The sequence below is a fragment of the Corylus avellana genome, chromosome ca6 (assembly GCF_901000735.1).
Source record: "Corylus avellana chromosome ca6, CavTom2PMs-1.0".
Lineage (NCBI taxonomy): Eukaryota > Viridiplantae > Streptophyta > Magnoliopsida > Fagales > Betulaceae > Corylus > Corylus avellana.
The window spans coordinates 24,744,820-24,762,090 of NC_081546.1; the positions used below are offsets into that span (position 1 = coordinate 24,744,820).

The 17,271-nt window shown below is 33.8% G+C and overlaps 1 protein-coding gene across 1 annotated transcript in view; it reads left to right on the plus strand.

The window, feature by feature from the left end:
• Positions 1 to 11,781, plus strand: part of LOC132185800 (probable cyclic nucleotide-gated ion channel 20, chloroplastic) — a 53,150-nt gene extending 41,369 nt beyond the window's left edge. Inside the window, exons 7-13 of the mRNA XM_059599593.1 lie at positions 198 to 449; positions 2,652 to 2,797; positions 3,579 to 3,656; positions 5,514 to 5,643; positions 9,434 to 9,680; positions 9,799 to 9,961; positions 11,381 to 11,781. Coding sequence (XP_059455576.1) covers positions 198 to 449; positions 2,652 to 2,797; positions 3,579 to 3,656; positions 5,514 to 5,643; positions 9,434 to 9,680; positions 9,799 to 9,961; positions 11,381 to 11,552 — 1,188 coding nt within the window. The 3' untranslated portion in view covers positions 11,553 to 11,781. The remainder of the gene's footprint in view (positions 1 to 197; positions 450 to 2,651; positions 2,798 to 3,578; positions 3,657 to 5,513; positions 5,644 to 9,433; positions 9,681 to 9,798; positions 9,962 to 11,380) is intronic.
• The last annotated feature ends 5,490 nt before the right edge of the window (positions 11,782 to 17,271 follow it).

The following is a 17,271-nucleotide window of genomic DNA, read 5'->3' on the forward strand; positions in this document are numbered from 1 at the left end:
TTTCGGAATGCTTCTTGAACTTTACACTTTCCCTTGTACATGCATTTATGTTTAAGCAGGAAAAACATATTGGCTGGTGAAGCATGCAATTGTTTTTCCTTGCTTCACTTGGCCAATCATTCTGTTTACTACATGCATGAAGGTTTTTGTTTAATGATTTACTAAGTTTTCCTTTTGCCCCCTCTTTCTTGACCCAGAGGGTTAATCAATGTCTTCGAGATGCCTGCCATAATTCTGGAATTCAGCAATGCGTGGATTTCATAGACTGTGGGCATGGATATGATTTTAGTTCCAATCGAAACTGGGAGCCCTGGAAAAACAATACGAATGCTAGTGCTTGTTTGACTCCAGATGGCTTTGATTATGGAATCTATATTCAAGCTGTCAATCTTACTACGAAAGGGAGCATCATAACCAGATATACATATTCATTATTTTGGGGATTCCAGGTATTGCTTTTATCTCTCTTCATTTTTGCTGTATATGTACATCTGAAATGTGCTGTACTTACTCATACAAGTTGAATTTTGTTTGTATAGTGTTTAAACTAATTAAAGACTTGTGTAGTAGAGAGGGTTAAGAAGATACATGGAAAGTTTTATCATGCTGCTTGTTTGGATATCTGGACATTGCTCCTCATGTTCAACTCATCTTTTTGGGTTTTTAGAGGTTGTGTAGTTAGATCTTTGTGACTATTGCAGGAACTTTTTTGGTGTAATTTTTGTTGTTGCAAAAGAATGCAACAGACCAGCAAGATGATTCGGAAAATGTAATTTCATTGTAGAAATCTCATCACGTTTATCTTCCATTACTAGGGCTCGCTATTTCAATCTGTCTTATTTTGTATTGTTTGCCCATTTTAATATCTTCTCGTCATTTTCACCCTGATCTATGTCCCCCATCTTTTCTTAAACATCTGATTCAAAATCCAAAGTTCTTATGAATTTGCAGTTTGATTTGTGGTTTAGCCATTGCCATTTTCACAAACGTCTGCCTTTGTTCTCTTTGATTTTATTTCCTTCTTGGGCAATCCTACCATTGAGTGGGAGTGTTTATATATTTGTGAACTTGGTTACATTGTTGGCCAACTTCCTCCTGATCTCTTATTTGGCATTGACCCGAAGCTCAATGTAACATGTTGCAGCTGTTGTTTTGTGTATGAATATTCGTACTTGTGTCTACATGATATGTTGGGTCATGACAATAGAAATATTTGTATGATCAACTCTTCTCCAAAGATAATGCAGAGTGGCCTGCACACTGTGTAGCAATGGCTGGAAATAAAGATAACAATTTGTTTAAATGATCATCTATATGCCCTTGACACTACAAAATTCTTTACAGCCTAGTGCAATTCCAAAATTCTATTTGAACATTTAGGACTTTTTTTTCTCCTTGTCCTTAGATCATAATTCATTTAACTATATTCTTTAATAGTTTTTACATATATGCTTAGCGTACATCCAATTCTTAAGGTCTATCATTCAGTTCCATGCCTCACTTTTGCTTGCTTGACAAACTCAATGTTTGAGCTGGAATTGATCCAAGAATCTGTGGTATATGGAGTTGAATTACATACCTTGAATTTTTATGTTTTTCGCCAACTTTTTATTGTGTACTAATCAATTATCTTTGTTTTTCACATTAATATTAGAAGATGCAATTGGGCACTGGTATTAACTAAATGAAGGATCCAAATTAGACACCATGCCGGGATTTACAAGACATGTTTATAACAATTGGTCGAGAGGGGTGTCTTACTAGAACTTGAGTTTTTTTTTTACCAGTTCATGATGGGGAAGTGGGATCAGTTGATGCTCTCTTTACCTCAAATATGGTGGTAATATATTGACTTATTCATAATGGTCCTCATGTAGCAGGATGATGTCTATGAGAAAGTCTCTCCTTGACACAATCCCAAAACAGAACATTTTAATTGACCAGGCTGAGATCCCAAACCAATGTAAATGACTCATATGAGCAAGTATAGAGCTAAAAGATTTTCATTCTTTAAGTAGAGTACATGAAGTGGATATGGCCCTACCGTCTATGCAAGGTGTGTCAGGGAAATAATCTGGATCCTGTAAGTGGATATGGAACCTCAAATTTAGTGACACTTGTTTGAACATGGGACCCATAATTATCTTTATATGGGAAGCCTCAATTGCTGAAGGATATTCATGGTATTGACCTCAGAATGCCTGAGGTGCCTTGGAAATATATCTGTTGTGCCTAGGAGGACTAGTCTAGGAACATAATATCTCATGTAAATGGCTACTGTTAGATATGAAATAAAATTGTAAATAAACCTAAAAATGAATCAAATATTATCCCCTATATGTTTTGTCTCATGAAGTTTTATGCCCAATTGAGTGAGCTATGCGTGATATTGGAATAGAAGCTCTAATTGACAATTTCAAGGTCTTATGATTATTATAATATTTTGACAACATGTCTTCTAGCGTCCACCACCGTTGAAGAAAATTACTCGTCTCAAAATGCTTTTAGATTGGATTACATAATAGCCTGGAATGTTCCCGTTAGTAAAACGATTGGAAGTGTGTTCATAAGTGATTCAATTAATTTTGTTCTGAAAGGTCTTCTGATTAATGATATTCCCTGAGATTGCATCTCTATATGATTCTATGAAGCAAATCAGTACGCTGGCTGGAAATCAAATTCCAAGCTATTTTGTTTGGGAAGTCCTTTTTACCATGGGCATCATTGGACTGGGTCTCTTGCTCTTCGCTCTTCTAATTGGAAATATGCAAAACTTTCTTCAGGCTCTTGGTCGGAGGTACAATTTTTCACTATGGTGGTGATTTCTATTTCATAAATTTTTGTTCATGGAAATCTGCTTGCGAAGGATGTAGTATGTTTATTTTGCATGTTCCTGTCACCCCACCAAAGCTTTTTGGCCATTTGGATAAGAGATTTATGGAGGATAAGAGCATGATTATATGGCACAAGGGAATATATGTCTCTTCAATGGAATGATGTCTTTCTTCTTGAAGCCACCCAAACCTTAAACCTAGCTTCTTCTAACCAAGCCAGTTTCTTTTTTCTTTTTTTTTCTTTTTTTTTTTTTTTATATATATATCCATGCTTACTACTACCTAACCTGCACATTAGTGGTCTGCTGCTAATATTGTGTTTATGATGCCTAATGATATCCCTACCTTTAATTTGTGCTTGTTATTTTCCAAATACTCATGCTTACCCATATGCAACTGGCTAGAGAGGATATATGACTGAGGTCCTCTGGACTTGGATACTTAGATTACTTTGCTATTTCTATATCTAATTCATTTTCCTCTTTATTAAACAACAAATTTAAAACACACTAGTTAGTTTTAAAACACACTAATAGCCATCATTCTGTAAATATAGTTCCAAACTTGTATATTTAGTTATAGACATCTCTTTTTATGATTTCATTCATGCTTGTCAATAAATCCAACAAAAAGAAAAAAAAGAAAATTTTATTTTTTACTGTTGGAATTTATAATTGTACCACCAAAGTTTTGGGCTTTTTTGACCAGTTGCCTTTTTTTCTTCCTTTGCTGGTTATCCCTTAGGAGGTTAGAAATGTCTCTGAGACGTCGTGACGTTGAGCAGTGGATGAGCCATCGACGTTTGTCAGATGAACTAAGAAGGTATGACATCCTCATCATTTTGTTTACATTCTTGTTGGCATGTTATATAGTTTTCTACATATCAAGTGAATATTTCCGAGCCTTTGACTTGGACTAATATTTTTGCCAGACAAATCCCTAGAGTATCGATACACCATGCCTTTATTTACCTTCCAAAAGTTTTCATGGTGGGCCATGAACATAGATTAACATAACTACAATTCCGTTAAAAAAGAAAAGAACAAATAAAAGATACCTCTTTGTAAACAACAATCTCTCCTAACAATTTACAATTCCAAGTTTTGTCCCATAAATTCCTAAAATGTCCTTATGCTGTAATATTATATCACAAAATCACACATTTTAAGAAAATACCAAAAAGTAATTTAGGTTTAAGATGGCTAAGGATGACATCACCATGACCACTATTTTTCACCGACTTCATCCTACTCCTTCCTACTTTCTCATTCTTCTCTCCTTTCCTCATGTTCTCTCCTCTCTATCTAAAACTGACCCCATATTAGTTTGTACTGATAAAAAAGTAGAAAGGGGATCGTTTCTTCCCCTGTTCTGTGTCTCTTTCTCCTCTCTGTTGTGAAATGATGAGCCTATAGAAAAATGGAAGACAGAAGTACTGAATTAATGCTGAATTCAACTCTACTTAGGGTAGGAACAACCTCAGAGCAAAGATAGCAATTTTTCTCCTATGCCTACACACTTAAGTGACTTTCTTTTTTTATCTATGCAGCCCTACAGCAGTCACCCCACAACAGACACGTAACCATGAACACTTCACACTAGCATAGCGCTCACGCGCACAAGTGCATTAAACTCACTCGATGCATTACATGCAAGACACAAATACCACTCTTAACACATCACACACGACTATACTAACTACCCCAATGTACCGCTCTCCTTTTCTCCCTTCCTCCAAAAAACAGAGCACACACACCACACACATTGCAGCCTCTGTCCAGTTGAGGCCTATCAATCATCTCCCTCCCCCTCCCTTCAAAAGAAAAATCAACATGAACCTTATTCAGATTTAGGAATGATTGAAGAGCTGATCCACCTCTTCCCATGTTCCATATTTCAAAGGCAAGCCACCGAACCACACTTTTCTAAGGCCATCTCACTTTCCTTAGAGTGGACACTCTCAATAAGGAGCAGCTGCGGAGTTTGACACTTATGGCAGAGAATGAAATTTGTATTGCGATTGAAACAAAAGTTTTTTTCTGTTTGCATTGCATCTCTTCCTATGGATTTTTTTTTTTAATAAATAATTCAATTTCATTAAAAGCGTAAAGGGATGCACATGAAGTATACAAGATAAACCCCTAATATAGAGAAAAAGAGGAACAAAATCCGAAGAACTTTGAAAAATTAGAAACAAGCGTAAAGGGATGCACATGAAGTATACAAGATAAACCCCTAATATAGAGAAAAAGAGGAACAAAATCCGAAGAACTTTGAAAAATTAGAAACAGGCAGGCTATTGAACGCTAATATTCATGCGTAGAGAGATATGTTTACAAAGTCTTTATGTCATAACCGGTTAGAGTTTATTTGTTCCCAGCTGGGTTTATATGATATATATGCTACAGTTTTAGGGGGAGTTAGAAGAGTGTACTAGGGTTTGGGGATATTTTGGTCATTGTCATATTTCTCAAAGCTTATATAATAATATGTGTGAGGTAGGCTAAGTAAGTTGCACTAGCTTCTTTCTCTCTAATATTTTCCATGGAAACCTCTCAACAATAGCTTACAACTGTTAATTTGTTCATGTTTGTTCATGAAGGATTTCTCTTACTCAAATGGGCATTTCAGTGCAGGATTTATTAACAACCTGACCCATATAATTGGCTTATTATGTAGGCAAGTACGACAAGCTGAACGGTACAATTGGGCTGCCACCAGAGGGGTAAATGAAGAAGTGCTTTTGGAGAATTTGCCTGAAGACCTTCAGCGAGACATAAGACGCCATCTCTTCAAATTTGTGAAGAAAGTAAGCATCATAATGTCCGAGCTTCGTAACATGACTAATTTCTTGAATACATACTGCATAAACGTTGTGTCAAAGAGCTGTGAGAAAATTGGGCTTGAAGTCTGAATGATATTCTAATCCTTGCATGGTTGCTTGGTGAAAATAACACCATGTTGCATACAATAACAGATCTTCATTTGAAGCACAACGTAAAACTAGTGCCTGCAAAGGACTTCAAAGGCAACAAAGTTGAAAAGGGCAGCAGTATCTTTTCTTCTTAAATTTGTTGATTCAGTTAAAAAGGTTGGCCTAGAGTTATTTCCTAAAGTGTATTAACTTGATCAAAGATGGAACCCTTGGTCCAACCCCTAATGCAACAGCATTAAGTTCTTTTCAAAGGGGGAGAATTTATGCAGCAACTAGCCGTAGAAAGAGACCAAGAAGCTATGGCTGTCAGTACAGGCGTCTCTAGTGGACTATTTGAAACTTTTCATGTTGAAAAGTCAAACTTAGGATAAAAGTGTGCTCCAGGATTTAATTTAGCTTGGTTATTAGTCAAGGATTTGATCTTTGTGGTGATAGTTTCCTAAATTTTACGGCAAACAGTAGCTAGTTATTAGGGTGAAAATACTTTGGTGTCAAGGAGCTTAACGGTGAAGAAAGCTAGTTGCTTCTGGGTGGCAGTTGCTATTCTTTAGTGCCCTAGCAGCTAGTGAGCTGTACTAATTGCGTTTCATAGAACAGTGGGCACTTCCTTAGGAAGTAATCTATAATCTGTTTTGGTAGTGGAGGAACAAATTGAAATTGAGTTTGTTTTGAATACCCCTCCCTTCTCTCTCTCTCTCTGATCTTCTCAGCTGTCATATCCTTTTCCCTAGATGAATTTTCGGCATCTCTTTATTCCCTTTTTTCTTCCTGAAATTCTCATCAATCTCATCTCATAATCTCTCCTAGGCTTCTACTCTTCTCTTAATCCTATTCCCCTCTTTGATCATCACCTTTCTAGCAAGACAGCCCCTTAATCCCAAAGTTCCAAGGCTGTCCCGCATCAGTTATTGAAATCAACCTCTCCCTTATCATATGGCCATCATTAAAGTGAAGAAGTGAAGAATAGTAAGTGAAGGATAGCTTGGACCTGTGAAGTTTTTTGAGGCTTTGGTGTTTCTTATATACATGTACCCTAATATCCCATTTTTAATTTGTTATTTCACATTTCTTTTCTGTTTTGGAGTTTCATGTTTTAAGATTCCTTATTTTTTCTTGATTTGCGTGTTTGAGAAAACCCATCTCCATAAAAGTAAGACGCTTAAGTTGAGCCTTGACAGATTACTAGTTCCAAAAAATTAAACAAACAGAAAATGGTGAATTGGATCAGTTGGGCTATGTTTGTTAATGTATTTCAGGGTGTGTTTTGTGTTTTTGGTTTAAAATTATGTTTTGATGTGGTATAAAGGTGAGAAGTGTTTTTAGAAGTGTATTTTGGTGGGGTCCATATTTGAGAAAATGTTTTCTAATAGAGTACACTTGCTTATTTTGAGAAACCCCAAACGGATGTAGAGCCTTATTTAAAAAAAAAAAAAAAAAAGTGGATGTGCATCCATCTTCAGAGGCTCCTCCAGTTAGGATGGTCACATAGCCACTTTAATTCTTTTTTTAAAAAAAAATAATAATTTAGCTCCTACCTTTGCAAAACAAAAAGTTCAACATGTGTCTTTTGTCAAGATAGTCCTACAACAAGGTAAGAATACAATTTTTTAAAAAGCGTTTTGTTTTTTTAGTTGTTTGTTAATGTATTTGTTTTGAGGGGAATACATAATACAAGAATACAGTTCATTAAGAAACATAGCCTCATTATTCTAATATTTTCCTTCATGTATAGGCTCAAACTCTCCTTTACATGTGGGCACAAACTCCCAATCAATGAGTGGGGATAACACATGGAATTTTAAACGTGTGGAGATGGTGTTTGAACTCAAGACTACCTACTCTGATATCATTCTGGCATCCAACTTAAACGTTTGTAATTTTTCAGGGCTTTATAACCAATAAAAACTCAGCTCAAAAACTTAAGCTGATAGGGAATGAAATTTAATCATTTACTACTATTCTAACAAGCCAATCACACTACTAATTGAAGTTGCTCCCGAAAGAAAAAAGCTCTGTTCTCTCTCCTTGAAAGAACTAACCTGCTGCCGGTGCTAGAGGAGGAGGGGAATCCCCTCCTCCTCCTCCCCTTTTCTAGAGTTTTATGCTTTTCTTTTTGCTGTGTTTCTCTCTTCAGGAGAGAACTCCTATCTCTCTAGAGCTTGCTCTAGATCTATCCCCGACCCTCACAAAACAACAGCTGCATCTTCCACCCCTTTCCGGCCACTTCTCCCCCGTCGTGGATCGTCTACAACGCTTCGCTGGCCAGATCTATGGAGTCTTGAAGATCCACTTTTTAAAAGCCCGATCTCCTCCTCTCCATCAACCCTTGGCCGAAACGCGCCCCTCCTCTAGCATCACCGACGCTCCAGCTACCCGGCGCTGCTTTCCGCACCCCAATCAGACCTCCACGTGCCGGCGTGTGGACCACACGCTCCAGCGAGTGGATCTTACTCGCCGGCGCGTGGGACCAGCTCACCACCGAAGACCTCCTCTAGTGCAGCCGCTGTTTTTTGAGTTTATTTTGTTATTTTATGTAACTTTCTGTTGTGTTGCTTATTGGTTAACCCGATCCAATTGGGCTTTAGACTCTCTGTCTGTGAAGTGGATCTTCTTTTCTTTTTGGTTTTTCGAAACCTTTCTTCCATTGTTACTTTTCATCTAAATTTCCATTGCTTTTTAGGAAGCCTGTTTAGATGTTCGATAAGGGTATTCGTACTCCCGATGGTTTTATTCATCAGATTGCGCCACGGCAAAGGTTTTCTCAAGCTGCATTCGCAGAACTTATCCACTTTCATCTGCTTAGAGGTGCTAGGGGTTTGCCTGGATTGAGTTAATCTGTCTAAGCTTGTTGTTAGCTTTATGTCTAAGCTTTTATTAGCTTCGTGTCTGTCCTGTAACCTGTTTCTGTATTAATGGATGCCGGTTTGTTACAAAAAAAAAGAAAAGAAAAAATCACACTACTAATTTTCAGATCTGTTCTAGCTGAGGGACTTAATGCATAGAGATATCAAGTGTACTGCTTATAGCCTTGATGATGTCGTAATCTCCATATCTTTTTCTGTTATTTAGATCTCTATGGTTTTTGGAGCTTACTGAACCGTACTTATGTTTGAGTTCTAAATAATTACTTTTATGTTGTTTGATTCTCATGCATCCTGGAAATGCCTTGCCAGATCTGTTAGTCTAAAACAATGAACCTAGACGAAGCCCCAGGTTACCTTCAGGAGTTTGATATTTATAGACTACATTAGGACATCTTAGAAGAATTGAACGGGGTCAGTATGGAAAATCATTTTAGAACTTATAATTGATCCCAGTCTTATAGACATAATGCTGGCTTCCATTTTCTTTAAATTTGGGTAATAGATGTTTCCTGCAATTGATATTTATTAATGTTAGAAAAGTTATTAGGGTTGTGGGTATTTTGGTCATTGTTATATTTCTCGAAACCTATATAATAAGATGTGTGAGGTAGCCTACGTAACAGTAACGACCTACTACCTTTTTCTCTAAACCTTTCATGCAAACTACAGCAATTAATATGCATGCAAACTATTTGAGACATCAAAATGGACATTAAAAGTAGTCAACATTGCTGGTACCACAGTCATTGACTTTAGATCTATTCATAAACAAGTTATGAGATTTTAAAAATATACTGCAGGTTCGGATTTTTGCTCTGATGGATGAACCTGTCTTAGATGCCATTCGTGAGAGAGTCAGACAAAAGATATACATTAAAGGAAGCAAAATTTTGTATCAAGGTGGTCTGATTGACAAGATGGTTTTCATTGTACGTGGAAAAACAGAGAGCAAGGGAGAAGATGGGAATGTGGTTACCTTATCTGAAGGGGATGTTTGTGGTGAGGAACTTCTCTCATGGTGTCTTGAGCATTCTTCAGTAAATAAAGGTACGAGTTTAATCAATAACTAGCTGTTGAGAATTTTCAAGGGCCTAGTAGACCTGGCCAGAATTTTGGCTTCTCTGTAAGTTGCCTGCATTTGAAGACAACGAGGTTTCCATTGCAGATGAGAGAAAAAGAAGGATTCCTGGACGGAGATTGCTTAGCAGCAGGACAGTAAGTTGCGTAACAAATGTAGAAGCATTTTCACTCCAAGCTGCAGACCTTGAAGAAGTCACCAGTCTTTTTACAAGATTCTTGCGGAATCCACGTGTTCAAGGAGCCATAAGGTTATTTCTATGTCAACATGTATCTGAGTCTCATAAGAACAAGTTAATTGTTCTCATTTATCTTTTCTGCCTTCCCTGCCAAGTAAAATATTTAATGCAAAAAAGTTCTTTTCAGATTTTTATTTTTCCTGCCCATATAAGCTACTTTAGCCGAAAACATGAGGCCCATTTCTTCATAAATACTTAATAAAACACAAGAAACTTGGTGGGGAAGGCACTCTTGAAAATTTGCAAAGCCAGCATGGGGTACTAGTAGATCACATAATAGATCCTACGTATTGGAGGAGTACTTTTGATGCGAAAACATTTGATGCCGTTAGATTAAGAAAATATATATACATCCATACATATAGGTTTCAGATGCTTTGGGTTGCTTAGTTTGAGAGTTGGTAGTCATTTGGTTCTAAATCTAGTTTAGGTTCAGGTTAGGTTCAGGTTAAACCTTCTTTAATTATTAGGAAGTTTCCTTTCCTAATTAGGAAATTTTGCTTTTCCAAGTTGTGTTAGGATTTTACTTCTATGGCAAACCTCGTAAAGACAATCACTTAAAACTTTGATTAATCAAAACCACCTTAAGTAGGTTTGCTTTTAAGACTCCATTAAACTTCTGCTGGCCTCTGTAAGAGTGAGGGCTTCTCTTGCCACCTTTTTATTTTTATCAAAAATCTAGAGAGATGGAGTGGGATTTATTGTTTGATCTGGTTCTTCCAAACCTTGTAGAAGAAGGCTAGATTGTCCTTGTGAGATGTCCTCCTATCACTGTCATAATACCTCAAATATTCTTGTATAGACTTAAATTTAAAGAGTAATGTTATACATACTCCCACTTTTTCACATCTATAGGTGGCTTTTAAAACTATCATTGAATTTGTGATAGATCTTTATTGGATTTTAATCTGATTTTAAAAGCCTCCTATAGGTGTGGGGAAAAAGGTGTTGAGAAAGTGGGAGTGTGTGTAGCATTACTCCTATTTAAATGAATGAGGGAAGAAGGGGCTAATGTGAATTAAGAGCTTCGTTTCATTTTCACCATAGATTTCATATGGTATCTAAGCATTGCGTTAGGATAACCGTGTATAGCAAATAAATTCTTCTTTTTTCTTATTTTTTGGTTCTGCAACAAGTTTTGAAGGTTTGTATACCACTTGTACTTTTAGGAAATTACATACTATACCACACACATTCATATATTCACTCTAACAAGCTTTTCACCAAATTTTTGGTGTAATTTAGGTTTTTTTATGAGGCTTTTGAGAAGAATCCAGTTGCTTTCCAAATTAGCTGCTGCTTCTCATATATTAAAGAGTTGCAGCCCTCCTAAAACCGAGCTAAAATAACTCGGACATTGTTCTTGGAAAAGGGCATGTTAGTTTCTTGTCAAGCACCCCACATAATAACTTGAAATTTGCTTCATTGTAGGTACGAATCACCCTACTGGAGATCACGTGCTGCAATCCTCATTCAAGTGGCCTGGAGATACCGGAGGAAACATCTAAATCGCGCAGATACCTCACAATCTAATCAGATGTCAAGTGCGGCGCATCGCCCAAATACTTCACAATCTAATCATATGTCAAGTGTGGCGCATTGAGGCACTTCTTCAATGGTCCCCTTCCATGTAGATTATGGCCATCATATGAAGCTCTGAGATTCACAATATTACTAATGGAGCCTCGAATCATGACATACACAATATTACTAGTAGTGTATCCAACTATTGTATGATGACATTCACAGTTTTGTTGTGTATCTCCATGTAGAAACCTTAGACTAAATCAAATACAAAGCAAAATAAAAAATAAATAAAAATCTTTTTTTTCTTTTGAGTGCCTAATAAAACAAAATATTTCACTCAACATTTAATGCAATCAGATAAATTCGCTCAGGTTCAATGTTTAATTATCTCTTTAGTATTTCCAAAGAGTTTTTATTCTCTTTTTTTGCACAACAATCAAATAAACACTATAATCTTCCATTTCCAAAGAGTTTCTATTATCTCAATTTAGAAGTTTCAATTTTTATCAAAGAACAAACATCCCAACAAAGTACAAATTGAAAAAATAAAAAATCTTACAAATACAGTTTGTACTCGGTCCGTTTGAAAAAAAAAAAAAAATTTGAAAGCGTTTTTAAGGATTCAAAAAGTTTAAAAATAGCGAAAACATACTTTTGGCAAAAGCTTAAAAATAAAACTTTTGCCAAAAAATGTTTTTTAACTTAAAAGTTTTATTTCTTAACCACAATCCCAAACATACTCTAACCATGTAAGTGTAACAATATATTTCAATCATATTAATCTAATAAGAAGGATATAGCAAGTAAGAAAATACCTCTTTTTCCCAAAACCTCCCATTCCTAAATCATGTTTTTGCATAGTCACTTTGAGCCTCTGTCGGCTATCCGACATGCTCTTCATATATATGTGAGTATTTTCAGTTGATTTTTAAATTTGGGCTAGAAATTAAACTGAAGGAGAAAGATGAGAAAATATGCGATGGTGTGTGTGGCTTATATAGAGCCTTTACTTCACCAGAAAGGTGTGTGTGTCAAGGAGGGTCTTCACAAAAGTTGTGAGAGTGAGACCTTGTAAGATTTCACGAATAGTTTGTGTGTGTACGATTGAGTCGAAAGTCCGTTTCTCGACTATAAGTCTACAACTACTTCTCTAGGCAAAAATCTGAAGCCAAAATATTCAACGCTATAATTAAACACGTTTAACAGAGAATTGAGAAACTATTAGGATTGCCATTTTTTTTTTTTTTTTTTACAAAATGACGTGCTACAATATAATTAAATTTTTAAAAATTTAAATTCATCAACCTCATATACTTCTGAACATTCGAAGAACAAAAAAAAAACACTCAGAAAAAAAAAAAATTTATATATATATATATAATACAAAATTTTGTACTAAACATTTAATGTAATCAAATAAAGTTTCTCACATCAGATTCAATGCTTAATTATCTATTTCATGTTTCCAAAAAATGAAAATCTTTTTTTTTTGCACTGAAATAAAATAAATTTTTGCTTTCTTTTGCCTGAAAATTTGAGTATAACACAAATGAAAAAAAAATAAAAAATAAAAAATCTCATAAAACATTCAAATGAATTACAATATAAGACCCTTAGTTTTAGTTTAATCCACATAAACTAAAACAGTTTAAAATCTTTGTTCCCATATGTGTAGTTTAAAATGAAAAGTATAAAAAGAAATAAAAATGGCAAGAAGAAAGCTTGAATTCTAATTATCAAAACATTAATAAAAAATAGAAAGCAAAATGAACAAAATATTCTCTATTCTTTTTTAGTAATGTTAGGGACCATCTTTTTATCCTCTTAAAGTTGATGTGGCTTTCAAAATTACCATTTGATCAAAATTCAAATATGATTCATCTAAAATTTAATGATGATTTTAAAAGTCACATCAACTTTAGGAGGAAAAAAAAATAATCCCTAACATTACTCATTCTTTTTAATACAATATATATATATATATATATATATATATATATATATCTCAATATTTAATGCAATCAAATAAATCTCTTTAAATATATAATTTCAAAAAAGTGTTAAACAATTCGAGTAAATCACAAAATGAAAAAATAATAATAATATAATATTCAAATGAATAAAAACCTAAAATCTCGTTAGTGTGATACATATTATATTTCATACAATTAAACTTTCTAGATAAACAAATATAAAAATAATCAATTCACAGTGGTGAAAAATTTATACAAAGATAAATCCAAGCAAGGAAATTTTTGATTAAATAGAAACCTTAGACTAAATCAAAAACGGAGCAAAATAAACAAAATATTTTTCTTACCTAATAAAACAAAATATTTCACTCAACATTTAACGTAATCAGATAAATCATCTTAGGTTCTCTTTAGCATTTCAAAAAGAGTTTCTATTATCTTTTTTTGCACAACAATCAAATAAACACACTATAATCTTCCATTAGCCCACTAAAAATCCAAACAATTTATTATCTTAATTCAGAAGTTTCAATTTTTATCAAAGAACAAACATTCAAACAAAGTACAAATTGAAAAAAAAAAAAAAAAAAAAAAAAACAACTTACAAATACAATTAGTACTCAATTACAGTTGTTTGAAGAGTGTTGTATTATTCTTATTAAGTAGCACAAAACATTTGTTTCATATCTATATATTGATAGCTAAATTCAATTGTTTTTTTTTTTTCTTTTTTGGTTAAACTGACAAAAGGTTAATTACCTCAGGATTGAACTTTTAGGTTATTACTGTTGAAGAGTGGAGAGAGAGAGAAAAAAAAATGTTAATTCTTAGAGTTGTAGTTTTTTTCAAATAAGTCTCCAAGAAGTAGCTCAATCGGTTGGAACCACGCCTAATGAAGCGGAGGCCACTAGTTCGAATCTCTCTCCATCCTCTTGTGTGGATATGCCAAAATAAAAAAAAGTTTTTCTCAAGTAAAAAACATACACATAAAAGGTTAAGAAGAAGAATTACTTTAGGTTGAATTCTTAGGTTGTTATAGCTGAAGAGTAGAGAGAGAGAGACGTGAAAAAAAAATAAAAAATAAAAAATAAAAGAAAAGTCTGAAAATAAGTTAGAAGCGAGAGAGAAAAAAAAAAAAGAAATAAGTTAGAAGCTTAAAAAGTTATTGTATAATTTGGTAAATATTAATTCCTCAATATAATTTGATTTGTATTTATTTTATACTTTGATTTTTATTTATTTTTTTCCTTATTTGATTTGAACATTAATATATAATAAATTAATAATTGATCTATTCAGGAATTTATATATTGTATATATTTAAACCGGTGGCTATGCAGTGATTGGTGCAATAAATTATTAAAAGGACATTTGTCGCAATTCTAAACTACCTTTAAAGAGTGATTCGGCTATAATATATATTTATATGATATATGATTCTTTACAAAATGATGTGTCAATCTATGTGACACTTATAATATCGGTTGTTAAACAATCAAAGTTGTACCCCAAGCATTTTCCGTTTAGACAAAAACAAAAAACCTTGAAAGGTCAAAATGGGATGGGGACATTGTATCTCCAAAACTTTACATGCTATCACAAATTACAATAGGTTACTATACTTTTAGCCAAAAAAAAAAAAAAAAAAAACAAGGAACAAAAACAAAGAAGCCAAGGAATACAAAACAAACAGAAGTGAATGCCCGTGGGTTTGTTTGTGCACATATATTGTAAACTATTTTCCACATATTTCAATCAAATCAGTTTTAAGATTTTTTCTGACTAAATTTTTTATAAAAGTTCATCTTAAATTTTATTCAAAAAATTGTCCATAGACCAGTTATTTTGTAGTTTGGTTTTTTTAATTTTTTTTTTTTTAAAAAAAAGATTTTTGAATTTAAAGTATAAGCCTATCATGGATGTGTTCTTTCTTACCAATGAAAAAAAGAGTAATGCTATATATTACATCTTTATTTAATAATGCTGATGTGGCAATTTCTATCACCTTTAGAATTTTTTTTTATTTTTTTATTTTTTCAAACAAGAACGGATGTAGCAGTCCCAAGCCTCATATATTACATTGTGCAATAATTATAGATAAAAATGTAATTTCTAACATTATTCAAAAAGAACATATGATATCAATAATTGTATTTTATGTTGTAGACAACATAAATCAGTGTCAAATTTTAGAATAATGCTAATATGCTATATACTACTGGATTATGCTAACATGGCATTACGAATTCACTATTGGATTTCTGTTTCTTTTAACAAGTATTGATATGATCTAAGGGTGAGTTGACAATGTGAAGTCAACATAGTGGGATAACAGTGAAATAGTGATGTGGTATATAATATTACTCTAAATTTTAATAATTGCTGTAAATCCCCAAAATTATCGCGGTAGAAACCTTTATATCAAGTTATTTTTTGAATCCTTTGGACTTTGTTCAAAGCAAGATTAGTTACATTAAAATGGTGAATGATTTAATTGAATTTTCACCAATGAATAAAGAGATCGCTATAAAATGAGCTTTAGCCTACAATCTTATTCATAGCTTAGTTTTGTTTGTTAAAAACAAATAGAGAATGTGGAATGTACAAATATAAAGAGTATTTAGTTTATATATTTGCCGAATTTTTGTAATTTCCATATATTGAGATATAAGCAAACCCCCTAAGACCCTAAGTAACTCTTGATTATTTTGATGATTTTTTCTCCCTTTTTTTTCATAATTTTATTTAATTAATGAATAGCTCTAATCTTTTTCAGTACCCTACCCGAAAAAAGGTAGGTATCATAGAAAATAAATCGTTTAGAATTGTGTTTCAAATCACAAGCAATTAATGATGAAAACCCATAATTTTAAAGGCTAAACTGCAATTTTGAAAATCAAACTGTAATTTTACTAAACGTTTAATTGTGTTTAATCGTTATTTTTAAATTATACTTTTTGAAATCGCAAACCCAAACAAAATAACAAGTATGTAATTGATTAGAAGATGGTATATATATGATAACATCTTGTTAACTCTTTAACTCTTTCATAACTGATTATATATATATATAAAGAATCAAGAAGCCAAAGCAGAAAAAAGAGAGAGAGAGAGAGAGATTTGAGGTAATTCACCTTTATTATGATAATACAATGATAATGGGTATTTATAGGCAATTGAATGTAAAATATAAGGAAAGTAAATGATGAGTTAATTAATGGTGATCAGAATCTGATATTATGACATGATCATCATCAGATTCCTATTACCATCACATTTATCATAATCATCAACTTCATAGTTATTGTGAATGTTTTCCTATTACCATCACATTTATCATGATAATAGTACTCTGAAGTCTCATTCCATATATGCATGATATATGATATATCATCATAACCATTATCATACCAACTAAATAATTCAATATTTTCACCACTGCTTGTCTGCTACAGCTAACATGCTGACTAGCACAGCTACCATGATGCATCATACAGAAACAATTGATGCTGTGGCAGTGACTCTGCCACGGCAGCTCCCGCCTCCCGTGGACATGGACGTCCCCCAGGGAAGTTCAATCTCCTCTTCGCTGTGGGCGGATACAGCGGCGAACTAGAGCTGAAATAATATCCGATCCGCTGGTATAGGGCGGTGTTCAGCCTTAGTTGCAGTCCTAATTAATTGGCATCACCATGCATGGGCATGCCCTAATTAAGTTTACAACTTGCATGCCAACCAATACAACCAACGAACCAATACCATTAATTTTGCTTTATTATTACATCGGGCGTACAGACGTAAAGTGGGCTTGCAACAAAAGCC